The sequence below is a fragment of the Scyliorhinus canicula genome, chromosome 4 (genome assembly GCF_902713615.1).
Source record: "Scyliorhinus canicula chromosome 4, sScyCan1.1, whole genome shotgun sequence".
Classification (NCBI taxonomy): Eukaryota; Metazoa; Chordata; class Chondrichthyes; order Carcharhiniformes; family Scyliorhinidae; genus Scyliorhinus; species Scyliorhinus canicula.
The window spans coordinates 51,270,415-51,289,688 of record NC_052149.1 but is presented as its reverse complement, the minus strand read 5'-3'; the positions used below and the strand labels follow the sequence as shown (position 1 = coordinate 51,289,688).

Sequence of the window (19,274 nt, the reverse complement as noted above, 5' to 3'; positions counted from 1 at the left end):
ACTTGTGGCAGTCTGATTCTAGTATTTTTTATATTGACATTTAGTAAATTATGTGTAGAAATAATGGGTCAAACTGCAATACTGCAGCTGTGGTACATGGACTATTAGATTCAACCTACTGCCATGCACGACAGGTTAAACAAAATGGTGGAATAGAATTGAGTTGGTAAATTTGACAGGTGATAGTCAGTCTGCCAATAAAGTAAAGCTGGAATAAGTGCCTAAAATGAGAAAATCACTGGTGTATCCCTCTGTGTTTTGATACTTAACAGGTCAAATTTTCACAACTGCTTTTTATTTTCTGTTGTTCCACTGTGCCAGCTTCTGCTCCAATTTGAAGCACACTTTTTAATTTAAAAAACATCTAACCCTGGGTCAGACTAACTTCTACGAATTTGTTTAGCTTTTTTTTTGTTCACATTTACCTGTGTTTTTCCTAGAATCATGCAGCAGAGAGTTTTAAACTGGGATGAGATCCTGGAGTTCAGCAAACAATCCAATTTTCATCCGTATTTGCTGACTTGATTAAAAAATTACTCCTTTTTTCCGGCAGGATTGCAGAGCTTGGATCTGATGGATGGTTGTGGGGTCGCTTATCTCTATCACTTGCTGTTTATGTTGTTTGAAATGCAAGTAGTCCTATGTTGTAGCTTCACCAGGTTGACACCTCATTTTTTGTATGTCTGGTGTTGCTCCTGGCATGCCCTCCTGCACCCTTCATTGAATCAGGGTTGATTCCCTGGCTTGGTGGTAATGGTAGAATGGGGGATATGCCAGGCCATGAGGTTGCAGATTGTGGTTGAATACAATTCTACTGCTACTGATGGCCCGCAGTGCCTCATGGATGCCCAGTTTTGAGTTGCTAGATCTATTCTGAATCTGTCCCATTTAGCACAATGGGAGTGACACACGATACAATAGACAGTATCCTCAATGTGAAGACTGGTCTCCACAAGGACTGTGCAATAGTCACTCCTACCGGTACAGCCATGGATTGATGCATCTGCGGCATGCAGGTTGGTGAGGATGAAGTCTAGTATGTTTTTCCCTCTTGTTGGTTCCTTCACTTGTCGCAGACCTAGTCTAACAGTTATGTCCTTTAGGGCTCAGTCAGTAGGGTGTTACCGAGCCACTCTCGGTGATGGTCTTTGGAGTTCCCTACCCAGAGTACATTCACTGAGTCCTTGCCACTCTCAGTGTTTCCTCCAACTGGTGTTCAACATGGAGTACTGATTCATCAGTTGAAGATGGATGGTATGTGGCAATGAGCAGGAGGTTTCCTTGCCTTTCACCTGAAGCCATGAGACTTCATGGGGTCCAGCATCGATGTTGAGGATTCCCAGGGTAACTCCCTCCCATCTGTATACCACTGTGCCGCCATCTCTGCTGTGGTGGGGCAGGACAGGATGTACCCAGAAATGGTGATAGTGGTGTCTGGGACTTGTGTATGATTCTTGTGAGTATGACTATATCAGGCTGTTACTTGACTCGTCTGAGAGACAGCTCTCCCAATTTTGGCACAAGCCCTCAAATGTTAGTAAGGAGGAGTTTCCAGGATTAACAGGGCTGGGTTTGCCATTGTCGTTTCCAGTGCTCAGGATGCCGGGTGAGTATGACTGTCAGGCTGTTACTTGACTAGTCTGCGAGACAGCTCTCCCAATTTTGGCTCAAGCCCTCAGATGTTCGTAAGGAGGAGCTTGCAGGGACGACAGGGCTGGGTTTGCCATTGTCGTTTCCAGTGCTTAGGTCGATGCTGGGTGGTCTTTCCTTTTTTATTGACTTTGCAGCGGTTTGATACAACTGAGGGTTTTGCTGGGCCATCTCAGATGGAATTTCAGAATCAAAAACATTGTTGTGGATCTGGAGTCACATGCAGGCCAGACCAGGTAAGGGTGGCAGATTTCCTTCCCTAAAGGCCATTCTCTGTGTACCCATACGGGCGCCGGAATGTGGTGACTAGGGGCTTTTCACAGTAACTTCATTGTAGTGTTAATGTAAGCCTACTTGTGACAATAAAGATTATTTAAAAAATTATTATTATTAGTTAACCAGCTGTGCATTTTTACAACAATTGACAATGGTTTCATGGTCATCATGTTTAATTCCAGATGTTTATTGGATCAAATTCCACCACCTGCCATTGGCAGGATTTGAGTCCGGGTCCCCAGAGTATTATCCTGGATCTGTGGATCACCTGTCCAGTGACAATACCGCTATGCTACTGCAAGTAGGCGGTTTAGTCTTGAGTATATTAACAGCTAATCTCAACTATCTACATATATACCATAGAGGGTACAAGTATGGCGCAGCTTCTATCCTAGGTCTTTTCACATGTTACTCCATCTCTAGGCTGACTCTGAAATGAAAATCGTTTATTGTCACGAGTAGGCTTCAATGAGGTTACTGTGAAAAGCCCCTAGTCACCACATTCCGGCGCCTGTTCAGGTAGGCTGGCACTCTGACCCTGGTTTTGACCATATGCTTTCTTGCATCACTGTGTGGGCAGTATTGTACTCTTGTACCAGACCCACTATTACATCTCCCACCAAGTCTTTATCCTTTGCATATAGTTATTTTAGTTTACTTCAAGTCTTGCATTATTATAAGCCTTGTGCAATTACCTTTTTGTTACAACCTTAATGCTATATAATATTACTTTTACAGAATTAACATTAACAACATTCTCACTACGCTTGATCCCTCCTTCAAGTCCTTGAAGTTAGAGGCTCATGCGGTCTGGAGGCCTGATGGCACTTCCACGTTTCATTTGCTGTTCGGTCAGGAGAGTAGTAGGCTCTGGTGGTTCTGGTTCTTGTTAGCTTAAAGGTTGGATTGGCATCTGGGTATGGTTCCATCCGTTTCTTCCATTGCCTGATGTTGAGCCACACCTGATTGATCTGATTTGGCGATACATGGTTGTTGTTACTCTTGATTATCTCTTACAGAAATATAAGAAGAAAATGGTTTGATCTGCATAACGGTGCTTTTTTTTTCTTTTTCTGTTTGGGCACCAGGAAACTCTAGGCTGAGGAGGGGACGAGAAGAAAATTGAATAGCATTCTAACCTCTGTTTTTTTGTTATTAATGCTATGAGGTATCACCATTTATTGTGGTTCTGTCATGCTAGCTTAAGGTTGCCATGTGTGTACAGTGGTTAGTGTGTCTACCAACTGTACAATGTAAGGATTCTTCCTGTTGATTCCCTTGTATTTCGCCCTTCTTTATTTTTTGCTGTTATCATTCTGATCCATGGATGCTTAATGGACATATATCTTTAAGCTAAGTAGCAGAGTGAATGAGGAATTCAAAAGTTACAACATAGTATATGGTCCTAGCTTTGGACAACAGAGCTCCGGCTCTGTGGCACCCGAGAAATGGGGTGGGACTCTTTTCGATTTGTTGGTTGGTGGCCAATGAATTGGTCAAAAAGCTGTATTCTGCCCAGTAACTTTTGGTGATTGGGTCCTGCCTGAGTGCGATGATTCACAGAGACCGAAGGAGATTGAATTCTGGACACTCAGGGGAAAGAGCTCTTGCTCTTGCTCTTCTCTGTCTGTCTGCCTGTCTGTGTGTGTCCCTATCTCTCTCTTTCTTTTCCCTCCACTTCCCCGCGATGTTTCCTCCAGAAAAACTGCCCGAAGCTGTAGAGACATGAATGGATCTACAGTGGAAATCATTACAGGCGGGAAAACCAAGACCTCAACCTTAGTGTGTGTGTGTATGTGTTTGTGTGTGTGTATGTGTTAGTTAGTTATATATAATATATAGATCTGAACATTGGGGACTCCCAAAACCTGGAACTCTGGTAGACAAACCTACTCCACAAAAAGAAAAGAGAGATCGCAGGTGCTTGCACAATCTTTCCTGTGAGTGCACTTTTTATCGCAGTAAGGTCACTTTGGTAGGCAGTTTAGGAATTGATTTCCTTGACTTGGATGGTCCCTGCATCTTTGTGACTAAGTGCTTCAGATTTTTAAAACACTTATTTAGACCTGTGGCTTTTTATTAAAATTCCAGGACTGTGGGTTTTGCTGGCTAGGCCACCATTTATTGCCTATCCCTTTGCCTTTGAGAAAGTGGTGGTAAGCTGCCTTCTTGAACTCCTGCAGTTCATGTGGTGCAGGTACACACAGTGCTGTCAGAGAGGCAGTTCCAGGACTTTGACCCAGCAACAGTGAAGGAATGGTGATATATTTCCAAGTCAGGATGGTGAGTGACTTGGAGGGAAATGTCCAGGTGGTGATGTTTCCATGCATCTGCTGCCCTTCTCCTTCCAGTTGATAGCGGTCAATAGGTTGGAAGGTGCTGTCTTATGAAACTTGCAGCGCATCTTGTAGATGGTACACACTGCCGCCCACTGTACATCGGTGGTGAAGGGGGTGAATGCTTGTGGACGACAATCATGTAGGCTGCTTTGTCCTAGATAGTGTCAAGTTTCTTCAGTGTTGTTGGAACTTCACTCATCCAGGTAAAGGGAGAGTATTCCCTCACACTCCTAACTTGTGCCTTGTAAATGGTGAACAGACTTTGGAGAAGCAAACAGCCCACTTGTGACATTATGGTGGAGGTAAGGTTATTGATGAAGCAGCTGATATAGTTGGGCCTCTGGCACTACCCTGAGGAACTCCTGTAGTGATGTCCTGGCGTGGAAATGACGGACCTCCAACAACCATATTCTTATGTAGTAGTATAATTATCTTGTGTATTTATTGTCTACCAATTCTCCTCCAAACTGTGTCTCTCTAACAATCCCACTTCAGTTCATTAACTGTTGAAGTCTACCCTGCTTAAATGGAGACTATGTACTTTTGCTCTTTTGTGGTGAGTCAGATACCAAAATCTTGTATAGTTGTACACATTTAATTTATTTTAGTATGAAAACTACAGTACCTATGAAATTTGAATTGAGTGTATTATATTTTTGTAGCTGAATTTAGGAGTTCACCTGACGAAGGAGCAGCGCTCCGAAAGCTAGTGTTTGAAACAAACATATTGGATTTTAAACTGGTGTTGTAAGACTTCTCACTGTGCTCACCCCAGTCCAACGCCGGCATCTCCACACCACAAATTTATTTTCGGTAACTTTTAAATCAACAAATTATTAAATTAATACACACTAGGGTGCAGGGTGAAATTTGGAAATATCTATTCAGTGTAACAAAAGCATCTTAAATCTTAAGTTTGATATATATTTCATAGAATCATAGAATTTACAGTGCAGAAGGAGGCCATTCGGCCCATCGATTCTGCACAAGCCTTTGTAAAGAGCACTCTACTTAACCCCACACCTCCATCCTATCCCTGTAACACAAAAGCACCGCCTAACCTTTTGGACACTAAGGGGCAATTTAGTGTGGCCAATCCGCCAAACCTGCACGTCTTTGGACTGTGGGAGGAAATCTGAGCACCCGGAGGAGTCCCACGCGGACGAGGGGAGAAAGTGCAAACTCCACACACAGCCATCCAAGGCCGGAATTGAACCTGGGACCCTGGAGCTGTGAGGCAACAGCGCTGACCACTGTGCCAATTTTCTAAATGTTTTCTTTTGAAACATGGACCAATATCACCATGAACTGGAGTTGAAGCACTTCTAGGAGAGAATGGATTATTTTGTACTTTGGTAAGGAACTGAAATAAGTAATTGACAATTTTACTTTGATTTGCAATGATATCTAACCCGAGTTGATATTAGTTGGAAAATGGAAAATTTATTTTCTACTAATGGTGAGCTACAGGTATAGGAGGCACAGGGTGTTTTTATTTCCATTCCTTCTCTTTCCTGCCTTGTGCCCTGCCCATGGGTCAAATGTATTTTTCATATTTTCCTGTCTTTTCTATCTTTGCAGGCATTACATCAGTTGTACTATGATCCAAATATTGACAACAAGAATCTGGCACAGAAATGGCTGATGCAGGCACAAGTATCTCCTCAAGCTTGGCAATTTAGCTGGGCATTACTCAGTCCTAATAAAGTGCCTGAGATCCAATATTTTGGAGCCAGTGCCCTTCATATCAAGATCTCCCGCTACTGGAACGATATTCCCTCAGATCAATATGAGACTCTGAAATCACAGCTTTTCAATCAAATAGCATGTTTTGCCTCTGGCTCCAAGATAGTGCTCACCAGACTTTGTGTAGCATTAGCATCATTGGCTCTCAACATGATGCCTGAGATATGGCCAAATGCAGTAGGTGACATGGTGAAAATGTTTCAGACTGAAAGTTCAGATGTGGATGGCAAAGCAAGATGTATGGCTTTATTGGAACTACTAACTGTGCTCCCCGAAGAGTTTCAAACAAGTCGTCTGCCTCAGTATCGGAAGGGCGAAGTGCGAAATGCCCTAGCACAAGAGTCTGGTGCCGTCTTTCCTCTTCTACAGCAGCTACTACAGACAGATTCTCCTGTGTTCATCAGTCAGAAGGCTCTCAAGTGCTTCTCAAGCTGGGTACAACTGGATGTTCCCCTCCTGGATTGTGAATGTTTGATGCAGGCCTCGTTTACGTCCCTACAGAATGCTGAGCTTTTTGACACAGCAGTTGAAGCACTTGTCAATGCTATTTCCCAGCCTGATGCTCAAAGGTAAGGAAGTCAGACTGTTTGTATCTGTAGAGTAAACAAACAAGTTAATATTTCGGTTTGGTTTTCGGGGTTATTGTGTTTTTCTTTTTGTTGTTAATACTGTTTTCTTGTTGTTATTTTCTGTTTTTGATATTTTTTGAAAATCTCAATAAAAATTATTTTAATAAAAAAAAGTTAATATTTCGGATGTAAAAAATGATCACACCAAATGGGTTAGCTTGTCCTCTTCGCAAATGCAGATTGTTTATTCTGCTAAGTGCTTCTAATCTTTTTTTGATTAATGTTCAACATTTGAAATAATTTTGCTATAAATATTACAAGTTTACCAGGCTAAATTGCCTACATGATACGTAGTTGCTAGAATTTAAAACTTAGTGCATGTATTAGGTCAACAAAAATTGTGTTTTGTACCCAGTGTTTTGTACCCAGTGTTTTGTACCCAGTGTTTTGTACCCAGTGTTTTGTACCCAGTGTTTTGTACCCAGTGTTTTGTACCCAGTGTTTTGTACCCAGTGTTTTGTACCCAGTGTTTTGTACCCAGTGTTTTGTACCCAGTGTTTTGTACCCAGTGTTTTGTACCCAGTGTTTTGTACCCAGTGTTTTGTACCCAGTGTTTTGTACCCAGTGTTTTGTACCCAGTGTTTTGTACCCAGTGTTTTGTGCCCAGTGTTTTGTGCCCAGTTCTATGTGGCAAACCAAGTTGTGGCCACATGGCTCCCTGAGGTAGGTGATTTCTGTTAGGTTATCTGCCACACAGCTATTAGCAGTTTAAGTTGCACCAGAGTAGTAGCAGATTTTAGCATGCAGGCTATCTACATAAAGGATTAGTACATGACATTGTGATTGGGAAGAAGTGTGTGGTGTGTATAGGTAATTTGTAATACTTTTATCGTACCTTTGTAAAGACTTTGGCTTAGATAGCATTTGGAAAAGTTGCTAATCCTAAATGACAATTGCAAAATACTCCATTTAACTTGATAATAGTTAGAACATTTGTTAACCCACTGAAAAGAAGTTAACCTGTCTCTTAAAATTATTGTTTTCAACTAAAGAGGAATTGAAGGCTATGGGGATTGGGTTGGAAAGTTGAGTTGAGGTTAAGGCTCAGCCATAGTCTTATTAAATGATAGAGCTCTTATTTGCATATTTTGGGGAAGATATTTTTAGTCTCATAATTTTCTGAAGCAGAAGACACTTGAAAAGGAATTAAGAGATTGAGTTAGAGGGCAAGTTGAGGCAATTGCTTTGAGCAGTGACATTGAAACTGTGGTGTGGCCAGGGCAGCAAGTTGGTTATAAGTTGGATCTTAAATTTTCCTTTATCAATGTTTTAAATTTTATATGGTAAAATGTAGCTCAATTTAGTCATTCACATGCATTTACGATGTTGGTAATGCCAGTGCTAATTGTATTCGTACAAAATGGCAGGTTTAGAATGTTTGAACGTTGTCTTTTAATACATTGTCAAACGAGACATGACTCCTGTGTTTAGAACAAGATGTCAGTTTCTTGAACTGTGAAAAGAAGCTTTCAGTTCAAGAATATCTAGCTATTTGGTATGTGCTTTAGACATGATTATAGTGACTACTTAAAAAGACTGCTTTCCAGGTTGCCAATAGTTCAACTATAATTCTCAATAAGATGAAATCATGAAATGTCTTGTGTAAAAGCTAACGGCAGCCAGAAGGAAATTGGTTACCACAGCAAGGTGCCAAAAAGTGCGCAACAAAGAGTAAAATCAATATGCAACAAAACTTTTTTCAGCTGGTTTTGTATGGATCAGATAACTCATGAACTTTAAAAATGAAAAGGATGCTATGGAAATCTTATGGGTAGAAAAGAAATGCTGTGAATTTTTAAGGGAAGGTATTCATTCACCAGAATTTAACAGTTTTCTAATCTATGAAATTATTTTCAAAAAATATTAAAGCAGATCTATCATTTAAAAATTGTATTTATTACTGATTTTAACAAGGGTGTAATGACTATAAATCTGTTCTTTTGGTAACCTGCCGTTTTAAAATGAAGACTAAATCGCTTTACTTGATATCCCCAATTGATTAAATACTGTGTCAATGCTACCTTCACCAACCTATGGACAGTTGGAAGTGGGAGCCTTTGAGAGATATGGGGCTGGATTCTCCACCGGTGGGATGCTCCATTTTGCTGGCAGCCCGATGGCGTGGGGCTGCTCCAAACCCCATTGACCGGCTGGCGTAACGGAGCATCCCGATGGCGGGGTGAAACGGAAACGGGGCGTGGTAGGGCAGAGAATCCAGCCTATGGTCATGTTGGTCTTAATGATGAAGCATCTGATGTTGTGATGAGACGATTTTTGAGTGTGAAAATAAACTAATGGAAGATAGTGTAAAATTGTGTTGAAAGGAACAGATGAGCCCTTGAAAAACACACAGGGATAATAATGGACTAACTCAGTCTGAGAAAGAGCAAACGGCTGTTAACAGTCCCAGTTGGTGCTATAACTGGAGGGGAAAATCCCAGAATGGAACCCTGGCTCTAAAGACCATAATTTTTACTTTTTAAAAAGAAGATTCTGGGGGACCAGAATCACAGGGCCGTTAATTAGTTTCAAAAACAAGAAATAAGGCATTTATTAAACATGGAACATTGGATTATGACACAATACTCCTATACTTTCCCTCCCTTGGCTTCACAACTATACATAGATTTTAAGGTTAACACTGATTACAAAGCATACCTTAAGCTACAGTGATCTCAGTAGCACAAAATCCCTTAAAGCACACAGATTTGCTGTGGTCAGATACACACTCTGCTCTGAACCCAAGGTAGTATCTGCGAATTTCTCCTCTGAATTCCTCCAGATGATTGTTACATGGGAGCTTCCAAACTCCACTCCCATACACACTTTAAAATCTTCTTTCACAATACTGCTCTCCATTAGTAGTTTGCATTCTGAAATACAGTCCAGGTTTTCCAAGTGACTCTTTTAAACAAAGCTTCCACTCCACTTTTAACAGTCCAGGATTTTCACCACCTCCTTTCGGATTTATTTGTCTTGACTGCTGTACAAACTGTTCACAATTGCTTTAACTCTCAATTCTCAGACTCAATATAATGGCATTACACTTTTGACGGGGCAGCACGGTAGCATAGTGGTTAGCACAGTTGCTTCACAGCTCCAGAGTCCCAGGTTCGATTCCCGGCTGGGTCACTGTCTGTGCGGAGTCTGCACTTTCTCCTCGTATCTGCGTGGGTTTCCTCCGGGTGCTCCCATTTCCTCCCACAGTCCAAAGATGTGCGGGTTAGGTGGATTGGCTATGTTAAATTGCCCTTGTGTCCAAAAAATATTAAGTTGGGGTTACTGGGATATGGGGAGGTTAGATACGAGGGCTTCAGTAGGTTGCTCTTTGTAAGGGCCAGTACAAACTCGATGGGCCAAATGGCCTCCTTCTGCACAATAAATTCTATGATTCTATGATTTACCTCTGAAGTCTGCTTTCCCACTTTAAATCTGATTATTGCAATTGCCTCTTTAACTCGGAACATTTCTGAATTCTTCTGAACAATATCTTGGTATCTGTTCTTTTAATTTCAGTTGTCTTAAAACATTCTTTCGGTTCCAATTCCCTGGTTATCTGGACAATAGCTGGTTCTTTGGGAAGCCTGTCTCTTGCAGCTATTGTCCTGTCCAGTCTTTCTTTTGGCCGAGTTGAGAAATAATCAATCCCCAGTGTCTTTCTTCAACTGCAATATATCGAACTAAATCTTAAAAGCTTTTCTACCTGCTCAGGTCCCTGGTTGCTCAGCAACTACTGTTAATTTATTTGCTCTTCATACCGCAGGCCTCTTGAAGGACAATAGAAACAAATTGGAACTGAATCAACTCCCAACAGATACTAACTTTGTACAGCATGAATCTAACTATAGGTTTTACCCTTTCAGGCACAGAAACATTAATTAAACCCACTTAAAATTACACCTTATTTATAATGTTTACCCATACAAATATAAGGAATCGTAAAATGAGTAACCATTGACTTTGTAGGTGAAGTGTTCTGCTAGTGGAATTTTGTATATTTTTAAAGAACAACTGGGTGTAGATAATTTGAGGTATTGTGTTTGGACCTGGCTAAACAGGTCATGGAACATCTTGTAGGAGGCGACAGGAATATCTTATGCTTTGGGTACAGAGGATTCAATTAAGGGGAGGAGCCAGGCTTGTCTGAAAAGTTAGTTCTTCCTAGGATTTTAATCTGAACAGAGATATTTTAGTTTTGATCCTGAAAGGTGTTTTATCCAAAGATTCTCCACCAGGAACTGAGTAGAAACCTGGGCCGGAATTCTCTGACCCCCCGCAAGGTCGGAGAATCGCCCGGGGCCGGCGTAAATCCCGCCCCCGCTGAGGCCGGAATTCTCCGCCACCTGGGAATTGGCGGGGGCGGGAATCACGGCGCGTCGATCGACGTGCCCCGATGGGCCTAAGTCCCGCCGCTGACAGGCCAATCCCGCCGACGTGATTTCAACCACCTCTGGTGGCAGCGGGATTGGCGGCATGAGCGGGCCCCCGGGGTCCTGCGGGGGGGGGGGGGGGGGCACGGCGCGGGGCGATCGGACCCCGGGGGTGCCCCCATGGTGGCCTGGCCCGCGATCGGGGCCCACCGATCAGCGGGCCAGTGCCGTGGGGGCACTCCTTCTTTTTTTTTTTTTTCTTCCGCCGTGCCACGGCCTCCACCATGGTGGAGGCGGAAGAGAACCCCCCTACCGCGCATGCGCCGGTAGTGACGTCAGCGGCTGCTGACGCACCGGCGCATGCGAAAACCGGCAAAGGCCTTTCGGCCAGCTCCGATGCCGGCCGGCGGGTGTCAAAGGCCGTTGGTGCCGGTTTTGGCGCCAGTCGGCGTGGCGCCAACCACTCCGGAGCAGGCCTCGCCCCTCAATGTGAGGGCTTGGCCCCTAAAGATGCGGAGAATTCTGCACCTTTGGGGAGGCCCGACGCCGGAGTGGTTGGCGCCACTCCGCTACGCCGGGACCCCCCGCCCCGCCGGTAGGGAAGAATCCCGCCCCTGGTTGTTAACCTTATACATGAGTGATATTTAAACTATAATCGTTTGCTTAATTGGAATCTAAAGGCAGATTTAGGAAGTACGTTAAAGTTTCTCTTTTACTTAAGAATTGTTGTAACTATTAAATGTAAAGGTATTGTGGTTAATTCTGTGTTTAACATAAAATACACCTATTTGTTAGTGTGATCACTCCTATGACATTTCCTCACAATTTTACAAATTGCAAATAGTTGGGTTCTCGTCCGGATCCTAACAAGGGCTACGGGGATGGACTCCTAGATTTAGCTTTTTCAAATATTTCAAAAAACACAAGCATTTGGTAGTCTCTATTCACAACTTCTGTGGTCAATAATTCTGATTGAAACACAGGATCATAGGAACAGAAGTAGGCAATTCAGCTCTTCGAGCCTGCTCTGCCATTCAAGCAGATCATGGCTGATTTCTTCCGGGTCTCAAATCGCTACCTGTTTCCCATCTCTTGAATCCATTTTTTAAACTCCGTAATATATCTATCTCCTTCTTGAAAGCATGTAATGATTCAGATTCCACTGCACCGTGAGAGAGCGAGTTCCACAAATCTGCTTCCCTCTGCCAGAAATAGTTCCTCCTCATCTCAGTTTTTAATCTACCTCTCAACCTATATCTGTGACCTCTCGTTCTAGATTGTCTTAATAAGGGGGAATATGTGGTCCACGTTTACTTTTCCCTTTTATTATTTTATATACCTCAATCGGATCCCTCCTCATCCATCTAAACTCCAGCAAGTGTATAAACCCAAACTGTTTAATCTCTCCTCGTACGTTAACCCTTTCATTCGCGGAATCAATCTGGTGAACCTCTTCTGAACTGCCTCCTATGCCACCACATCCTTCCTCAAATAAGGAGACCAAAACTGGACAGACTACTCCAGATGTGGTCGTACCAACACCCTATGCACTGGCAACAACAGTTCTCTACTTTTTAAAAAAATATTTTTATTCTCCTTTTTCACATTTCCCCCTGAATTTACACCCACCAACAATAAACAATAATCAGCAACAGATATGTCAATCCCCATAACAATAACAACGATCCCATCCTCCCACCAACCCCCAAACATCAACCCGCATGTTTACATAAACAAATGACAAAAAGGAATTGGGGATTATCCATAGTCATCCTTAATATACACAGACCCCCCACCCCCCCAACGAGTGTTCAATGTTATCCAGTTCTTGAAAGTGCATAATAAATAATGCCCATGACTTGTAGAATCCCTCCGAGCATCCCCTCAGTTCAAACTTAACCTTCTCAAGGGTCAAGTATTCCAACAGGTCCCCCTGCCATGCCAGGACACGGGGTGGAGAGGCTGCTCTCCTTCCCAGCAGGATCCGCCTTCAGGCGATCAACGAGGCGAAGGCTACGATATCTGCCTCCAACCCCGGCTGGTCCGACACCCCGAATATGGCCTCCCAGGGACCCGGGTCCAATTTTGCATGCACCACCTTGGAAATGACCCTAATAACCTCCTTCCAATACTCCTCTAGCTTTGGACAGGCCCAAAACATATGAATGTGATTTGCGGGCCCCCCCCGCAACGCTCACACACATCTTCTACTCCTTCAAAGAATCGGCTCATCCTCGCCCTCGTGAGATGTGCTCTGTATACCACCTTCAGCTGTACCAGCCCCAACCACGCACGTGAGGTGGAGGCATTTACTCTCCGGAGCACCTCACACCAGACCCCTTCCTCTATGACCTCTCCCAACTCTTCCTCCCACTTTGCTTTGATCCCTTCCCGTGGTGCCTTATCCTCTTCCAAAATAGCTCCGTACTCCGCTGACCCTACCCCCTTCTCCAGCCCCCTTGTCGTCAGCACCTCCTCCAGCAATGTGGAGGCCATCTCCTCCGGGAAGCTCTATCTCCTTCCTGGCAAAATCTCGAACCTGCATGTATCTGAACATTTCTCCCTTGTCCAACCCATTCTTCGCTTCCAGCTCCCTCAATCCTGCAAACCGACCCCTAAGAAATAAATCTTTTAGCGTCTTAATCCCCTTCTCTTCCCATTTCTGAAAACTTCCATCCCACTTCCCTGGCTCAAATCTGTGGTTCCCCCGAATCGGCATTTCCCCTGACCCTGCCCCCAACCCGAAGTGTTGGCGAAACTGCCTCCAGATTTTCAATGAAGCTATTATTACCGGACTCCCTGCGTATTTCCTCGGGGCTGTCGGGAGCGGCGCCGTTGCTAGTGCTTTCAAACCCGACCCCCTGCACAAACTCTCTTCCATTCTGACCCACTGGGAATCAACCCCTCTGACCCAGCTCCGCACCTTCTCCTCATTCGCTGCCCAGTAGTAATACATCAGGTTCGGGAGACCCAAACCCCCTGCCTGCCTTCCGCTCTGTAGCAGCACCTTTTGTCACTCTGGCCACCTTCCCATCCCATATAAAAGAGGTAATCCTTCCCTCAATCTCCCTGAAAAAAACCTTTGGCAGGAAAATCGGTAGGCATTGAAAAATGAACAGAAATCGCGGCAACACATTCATTTTAACCGCCTGTACCCGACCCGCCAGTGACAGAGGGAGAACATCCCATCTTGCCAGATCGGCTTTCATTCTCCCCACCTGCGAAGCCTCCCCCACTCCCGGGCAACCTGCACCCCCAGATACCTAAAGTGAGTCCCTGCCCTATGGAATGGCAGCCCCCCAACCCCTGGCCGAGATACCACAAAATACTCACTCTTGTTCAGGTTCAGCTTGTACCCCGAGAACTACCCAAATACTCGCAGTTGCTCCAGTATTCCCCCTATCGACCCACTCGGTTCCGACACATACAGCAGCAAGTCATTGGCATACAAGGACACCCTATGCTCTATTCTCCCCCCCCCCTCCCCCCGCACTATTCCTTTCCATGCTCCCGAACTTCTTAATGCGATGGCCAACGGCTCAAGCGCAAGTGCAAACAGCAGGGGGGACATAAGACATCCCTGCCTCGTCCCACGGTGGAGAGAAAAGTATCTCGAGCTGATATTGTTTGTGTGGACACTCGCCTTCAGCTCCTTATATAATAGCTTTACCCAGTTCACAAATCTTGGTCCAATCCCAAACCGCTCCAGAACTGCCATCAGGTACCCCCATTCTACCCTGTCAAACGCCTTCTCGGTGTCCAATGCCACAACCACCTCTGTTTCCTTCCCTTCCGCCGGTGCCATAACGATGTTCAGAACCCTCCTAACGTTCGAAAACAGCAGCCTCCCTTTCACGAACCCCATCTGATCCTCACCTATCCCCTTCGGGAGGCACTCCTCCAGCCTACCCGCCAGTACCTTCGCCAATACTTTTGTGTCCACATTCAGAAGTGATATGGGCCTATACGACCCACACTCCGTCAGATCCTTATTTTTTTTTAGCAACAGTGAAATCTATGCCTGCCCCAAGGTTTGTGGCAGCACCCCCTTACCTATCGCCTCTTCAAACATCCCCACCATCAGGGGATGCCAACTTATCCTTGAATTTTTTATAATATTCCACCGGAAACCCATCCGGCCCTGCCACCTTCCCCGATTGCATCCTCCCAATCGCATTCTTTATCTCCTGCTCCACTATTGTCCCTTCTTATGTAGCCCTGTCCCCCTCCCCTAGCCTCGGGTACTCCAACCCATCTAGAAATTCCTGCATCTCACGGTCTCCCCCGAGTGGCTCTGACCTGTACAACCTCTCATAAAACTCCTCAAAAACCTTGTTAATCAGCTCCGGCGCCACCGCCGACTTCCCTGCCCTATCCCTCACCTGAAGAATTTCCCTTGCCATTGCCTTATCTCCATGTTCATAAACTGCACCCCTTGCTCGTCTCAGTTGGCGCACCGCCTTCCTGGTGGACACTCGGTCGAAGCTCGCCTGTAGTTCCTTCCTCTTTTCCAGCTATCTACCTCCAACATCTCATCTATTACCCTCTGCCGCTCCAACCTCTCCTCTTTGTCCAACCTGGCCTTAAACAAAATTACCTCACCACCGCCTTTAGAGACCCCCAGACAACTGCCTTCGACATCTCACCTGTACAGTTGAAACCTACATATTCCTTAATTACCATTTCTGTTTTCTCACAGAACACTTGGTTCTCCAAAAGCCCCACATCCAGTTTCCACCCTGGCCTCTGCGCTACCCCCTTCTCCAGTACCATATCCACCCATTGCGGAGCATGATCTGACACTGCAATTGTAGAGCATTCCGACCCATTGACCCCAGCCAGCAAAGCCTTTCCCACCACAAAAATGTCGATCCGCGAGTATACCTTATGGACTGCTGAGAAAAACGAGTATTCCTGTTCCCTTGGGTGCAGGAACCTCCAAGGGTCCACCCTTCCCATTTCCACAATTAGCCCAGCCAGCGCCTTCGCCCCCCCCCTGATGGGACCAGCGAGCGCAGCCGTGATCTGTCCAACCTTGGCTCCTGCACCAAGTTCCAGTACCCCCCCCATAATCAGCTCATGTGTGTCCAAGTCGAGAATGGTCCCAAACACCTTCTTCGCGAATCCCACATCGTCCCAATTGGGACCGTATGCACTTAACAGCGCCGCAAATCTCCCCTCCAGCACCCCTGTCACAATCACATATCTACCCCCCTGATCTGCCACCACCGTCTCCATCTGGAAGCGTACCCTTTTGCTGACCAACACCGCTACTCCTCGAGCCCTTCCATCAAATCCAGAGTGAAACACTTGGCTAACCCAGCCCTTTTTAAGTCTCACCTGGTCCTTTACCCTCCAGTGAGTATCCTGCAGCATTGCCACATCGGCTTTCAAACTTTTAAGATGTGCAAGCACCCTTGACCTCTTGACCGGACCCCCCCCCACCTTTCTTATCCACCATCATCGTACCACCGGGCCCTGCCCCATAAGCCTGACCCGTTCCTGTCCATTGTAAGCATCGAACCCCTTGCCCCCCCCCCCCCCCCCCAAGAACCCCCCACATTTTCCCCCCCCTCTTGCTCGCCTCGTAAGTCCATTGAAGTCTGCTATCCAGGCTCCAACGTCCGCAGCCCTCCTCTCACCTCCCCTCCGTTCACTAGCTGACTTTAGTTAGCTAGCGCGGGTGGCTCCCCCCGCCAAGATATATCATCTCCTTCCACCCAGTCCCAGAGAAAGAAAAAACAAAAAAAAAACCAACAATCCAACCCATACAATTCACTAACATAACATATAACCGTCGCAACACCGAACGCCAATCAACCCACCATTAACTTGAACTCTGCAACAATGCAGAGAGAAGTCAATTACAATACACATCAGTAAAAAGAAAGTTGTAGCATTTATCCATTTTCCAGCTACTCAAATACAGTCTCTCTTCCAGTTCCACTCCTTGCGTCTGTCCCAAGCCTTCTGCCCTCACGAACGCCTCGGCTGCGCCCGCTGTCTCAAATAAAAGTCTTTGGCGTTATATGTTACCCTCAACTTCGCTGGGTACACCATACCAAATCGCACGCCCTTCTTTTTTTTTAAAATAATTTTTATTGAAATTATTCGATACAAACATTTACCCCTACTACATTTTAAATTATAACACAACAAATCCCCCCTGGAAAATCCTCCCCACGCCCTCCCCCGCGCGCACCCCCCCCCCCCCCCCCCCCCCCCCCCCCGCGCTACCAGTCTAGCAACCAAACCGTTTCTCCCTTTCTGCCGATGGCCTCGGGCAGTCATTGCCCGCGACCCCCCGCTGACGTGCTCCCTTCGTTGCTATCCCCCCCCCTCCCTTCCCCCCCCCCCCCCCCCCCTTTCTCCCCGGGTTGCTGCTGTTTCGGCCTCCAGTTCCTATCTCTGATCCAGAAAGTCAAGGAAGGGCTGCCACCGCCGGAAGAACCCCTGTACCGACCCTCTCAGGGCGAATTTGATTCTTTCCAATTGGATGAAGCTTGCCATGTCGTTTAACCAGGTGTTAACACTTGGTGGCCTTGTGTCCCTCCACTGAATCAAGATCCTTCTCCGAGCTACCAAGGACGCAAAGGCCAATATTCCGGCCTCCCCTGCCTCCTGTACTCCTGGCTCCACCCCAACCCCAAAAATCGCTAGCCCCCACCCTGGTTTGACCCTGGTTCCCACCACTCTCGATACCGTCCCCGCCACCCCCTCCCAGAACTCTTCCAGTGCCGGGCACATCCAGAACATATGTACATGGTTCGCAGGGCTTCCCGAACACCTAACACACCTGTCCTCACCCCCGAAGAACCGACTCATCCTAGTCCCCGTCATATGGGCTCTGTGCAGCACCTTAAATTGGATGAGGCCCAACCTTGCGCACGACGACGACGAATTGACCCTCTCTAAGGCATCCGCCCATGTCCCATCTTCTATCTGCTCTCCCAGCTCCGCTTCCCACTTGTCTTTCAGCTCCTCTATCGATACCTCCTCCACCTCCTGCATTATTTTGTAGATGTCCGAGACCTTCCCTTCTCCGACCCAGACCCCTGACAGCACCCTATCACTCACCCCTCTATCGGGAAGCAAGGGAAATCCTTCCACCTGCCGTCTGGCAAATGCCTTCACCTGCAGGTATCTAAACGTGTTCCCCGGGGGGAGCTCAAATTTCTCCTCCAGCTCTCCCAGGCTCGCAAACCTCCCCTCTATGAACATGTCCCTCAGTTGCCTGATGCCCGCCCTGTGCCAGCTCTGGAATCCCCCGCCAGTGTTCCCCGGGACAAATCTGTGGTTCCCTCTCAGTGGCGCCGCCATCAGACCCCCCACTTCCCCCCTGTGTCGCCTCCACTGCCCCCAGATTTTAAGGGTGGCCACCACTACCGGACTCGTGGTATACCTTGTGGGGGGGAGCGGCCATGGTGCCGTTACTAGCGCCCCCAGGCTTGTATTGCCGCAGGACGCCCTCTCCATACGTTTCCAAGCTGCCCCCTCCCCCTCCATCACCCACTTGCGCACCATCGATGCGTTCGCCGCCCAGTAGTATCCGGAAAGATTGGGTAGCGCTAATCCTCCACTGTCCCTACTCCGTTCCAAGAAAATCCTTCTCACTCTAGGGGTGCCATGTGCCCACACATAGCCCATAATGCTGCTAGTTACCTTCTTGAAGAAGGCCCTGGGGAGAAAGATGGGCAAGCACTGGAACAGAAACAAGAACCTCGGGAGGACCGTCATTTTGACTGACTGCACCCTCCCTGCTAGCGACAGCGGTACCATGTCCCACCTCTTGAACTCCTCCTCCATCTGCTCCACCAGCCTTGAAAAGTTCAGCTTGTGGAGGGTCCCCCAGTTCCTTGCCACCTGCACCCCCAAGTACCTGAAGCTCTTTACTGCTCTCCTAAAGGGGAGCCGCCCAATTCCCTCCCCCTGATCTCCCGGGTGTATCACAAAGACCTCACTTTTACCCACATTTAATTTATATCCCGAAAAGTCCCCAAACTCCGCTAGTATTTCCATTACCTCCGGCATTCCCCCTTCCGGGTCCGCCACATATAACAACAAATCATCCGCATAGAGTGATACCCGATGTTCCTCCCCTCCCCTTGTCAGTCCTCTCCACCCCCCTGAACCCCTCAGTGCCATCGCCAACGGTTCGATCGCTAATGCAAATAGTAAGGGGGATAGGGGGCATCCCTGCCTGGTACCTCGATGGAGCCCAAAATACTCTGACCTCCTCCCGTTTGTAACCACACTCGCCATCG

At 46.4% G+C, this 19,274-nt stretch overlaps 1 protein-coding gene across 4 annotated transcripts in view; it reads left to right on the top strand.

The window, feature by feature from the left end:
• ipo13 (importin 13) overlaps positions 1-19,274 on the top strand; it is a 215,200-nt gene that overhangs the window by 16,231 nt on the left and 179,695 nt on the right. For all 4 annotated transcript variants that reach the window (XR_005460326.1, XM_038794211.1, XM_038794212.1 and 1 more), the window contains exon 2: positions 5,847-6,580. Coding sequence is in view for 3 of the 4 variants with exons in the window: in XM_038794211.1 (XP_038650139.1) it covers positions 5,847-6,580 (734 nt within the window). In the remaining variant the exon portion in view is untranslated. The remainder of the gene's footprint in view (positions 1-5,846; positions 6,581-19,274) is intronic.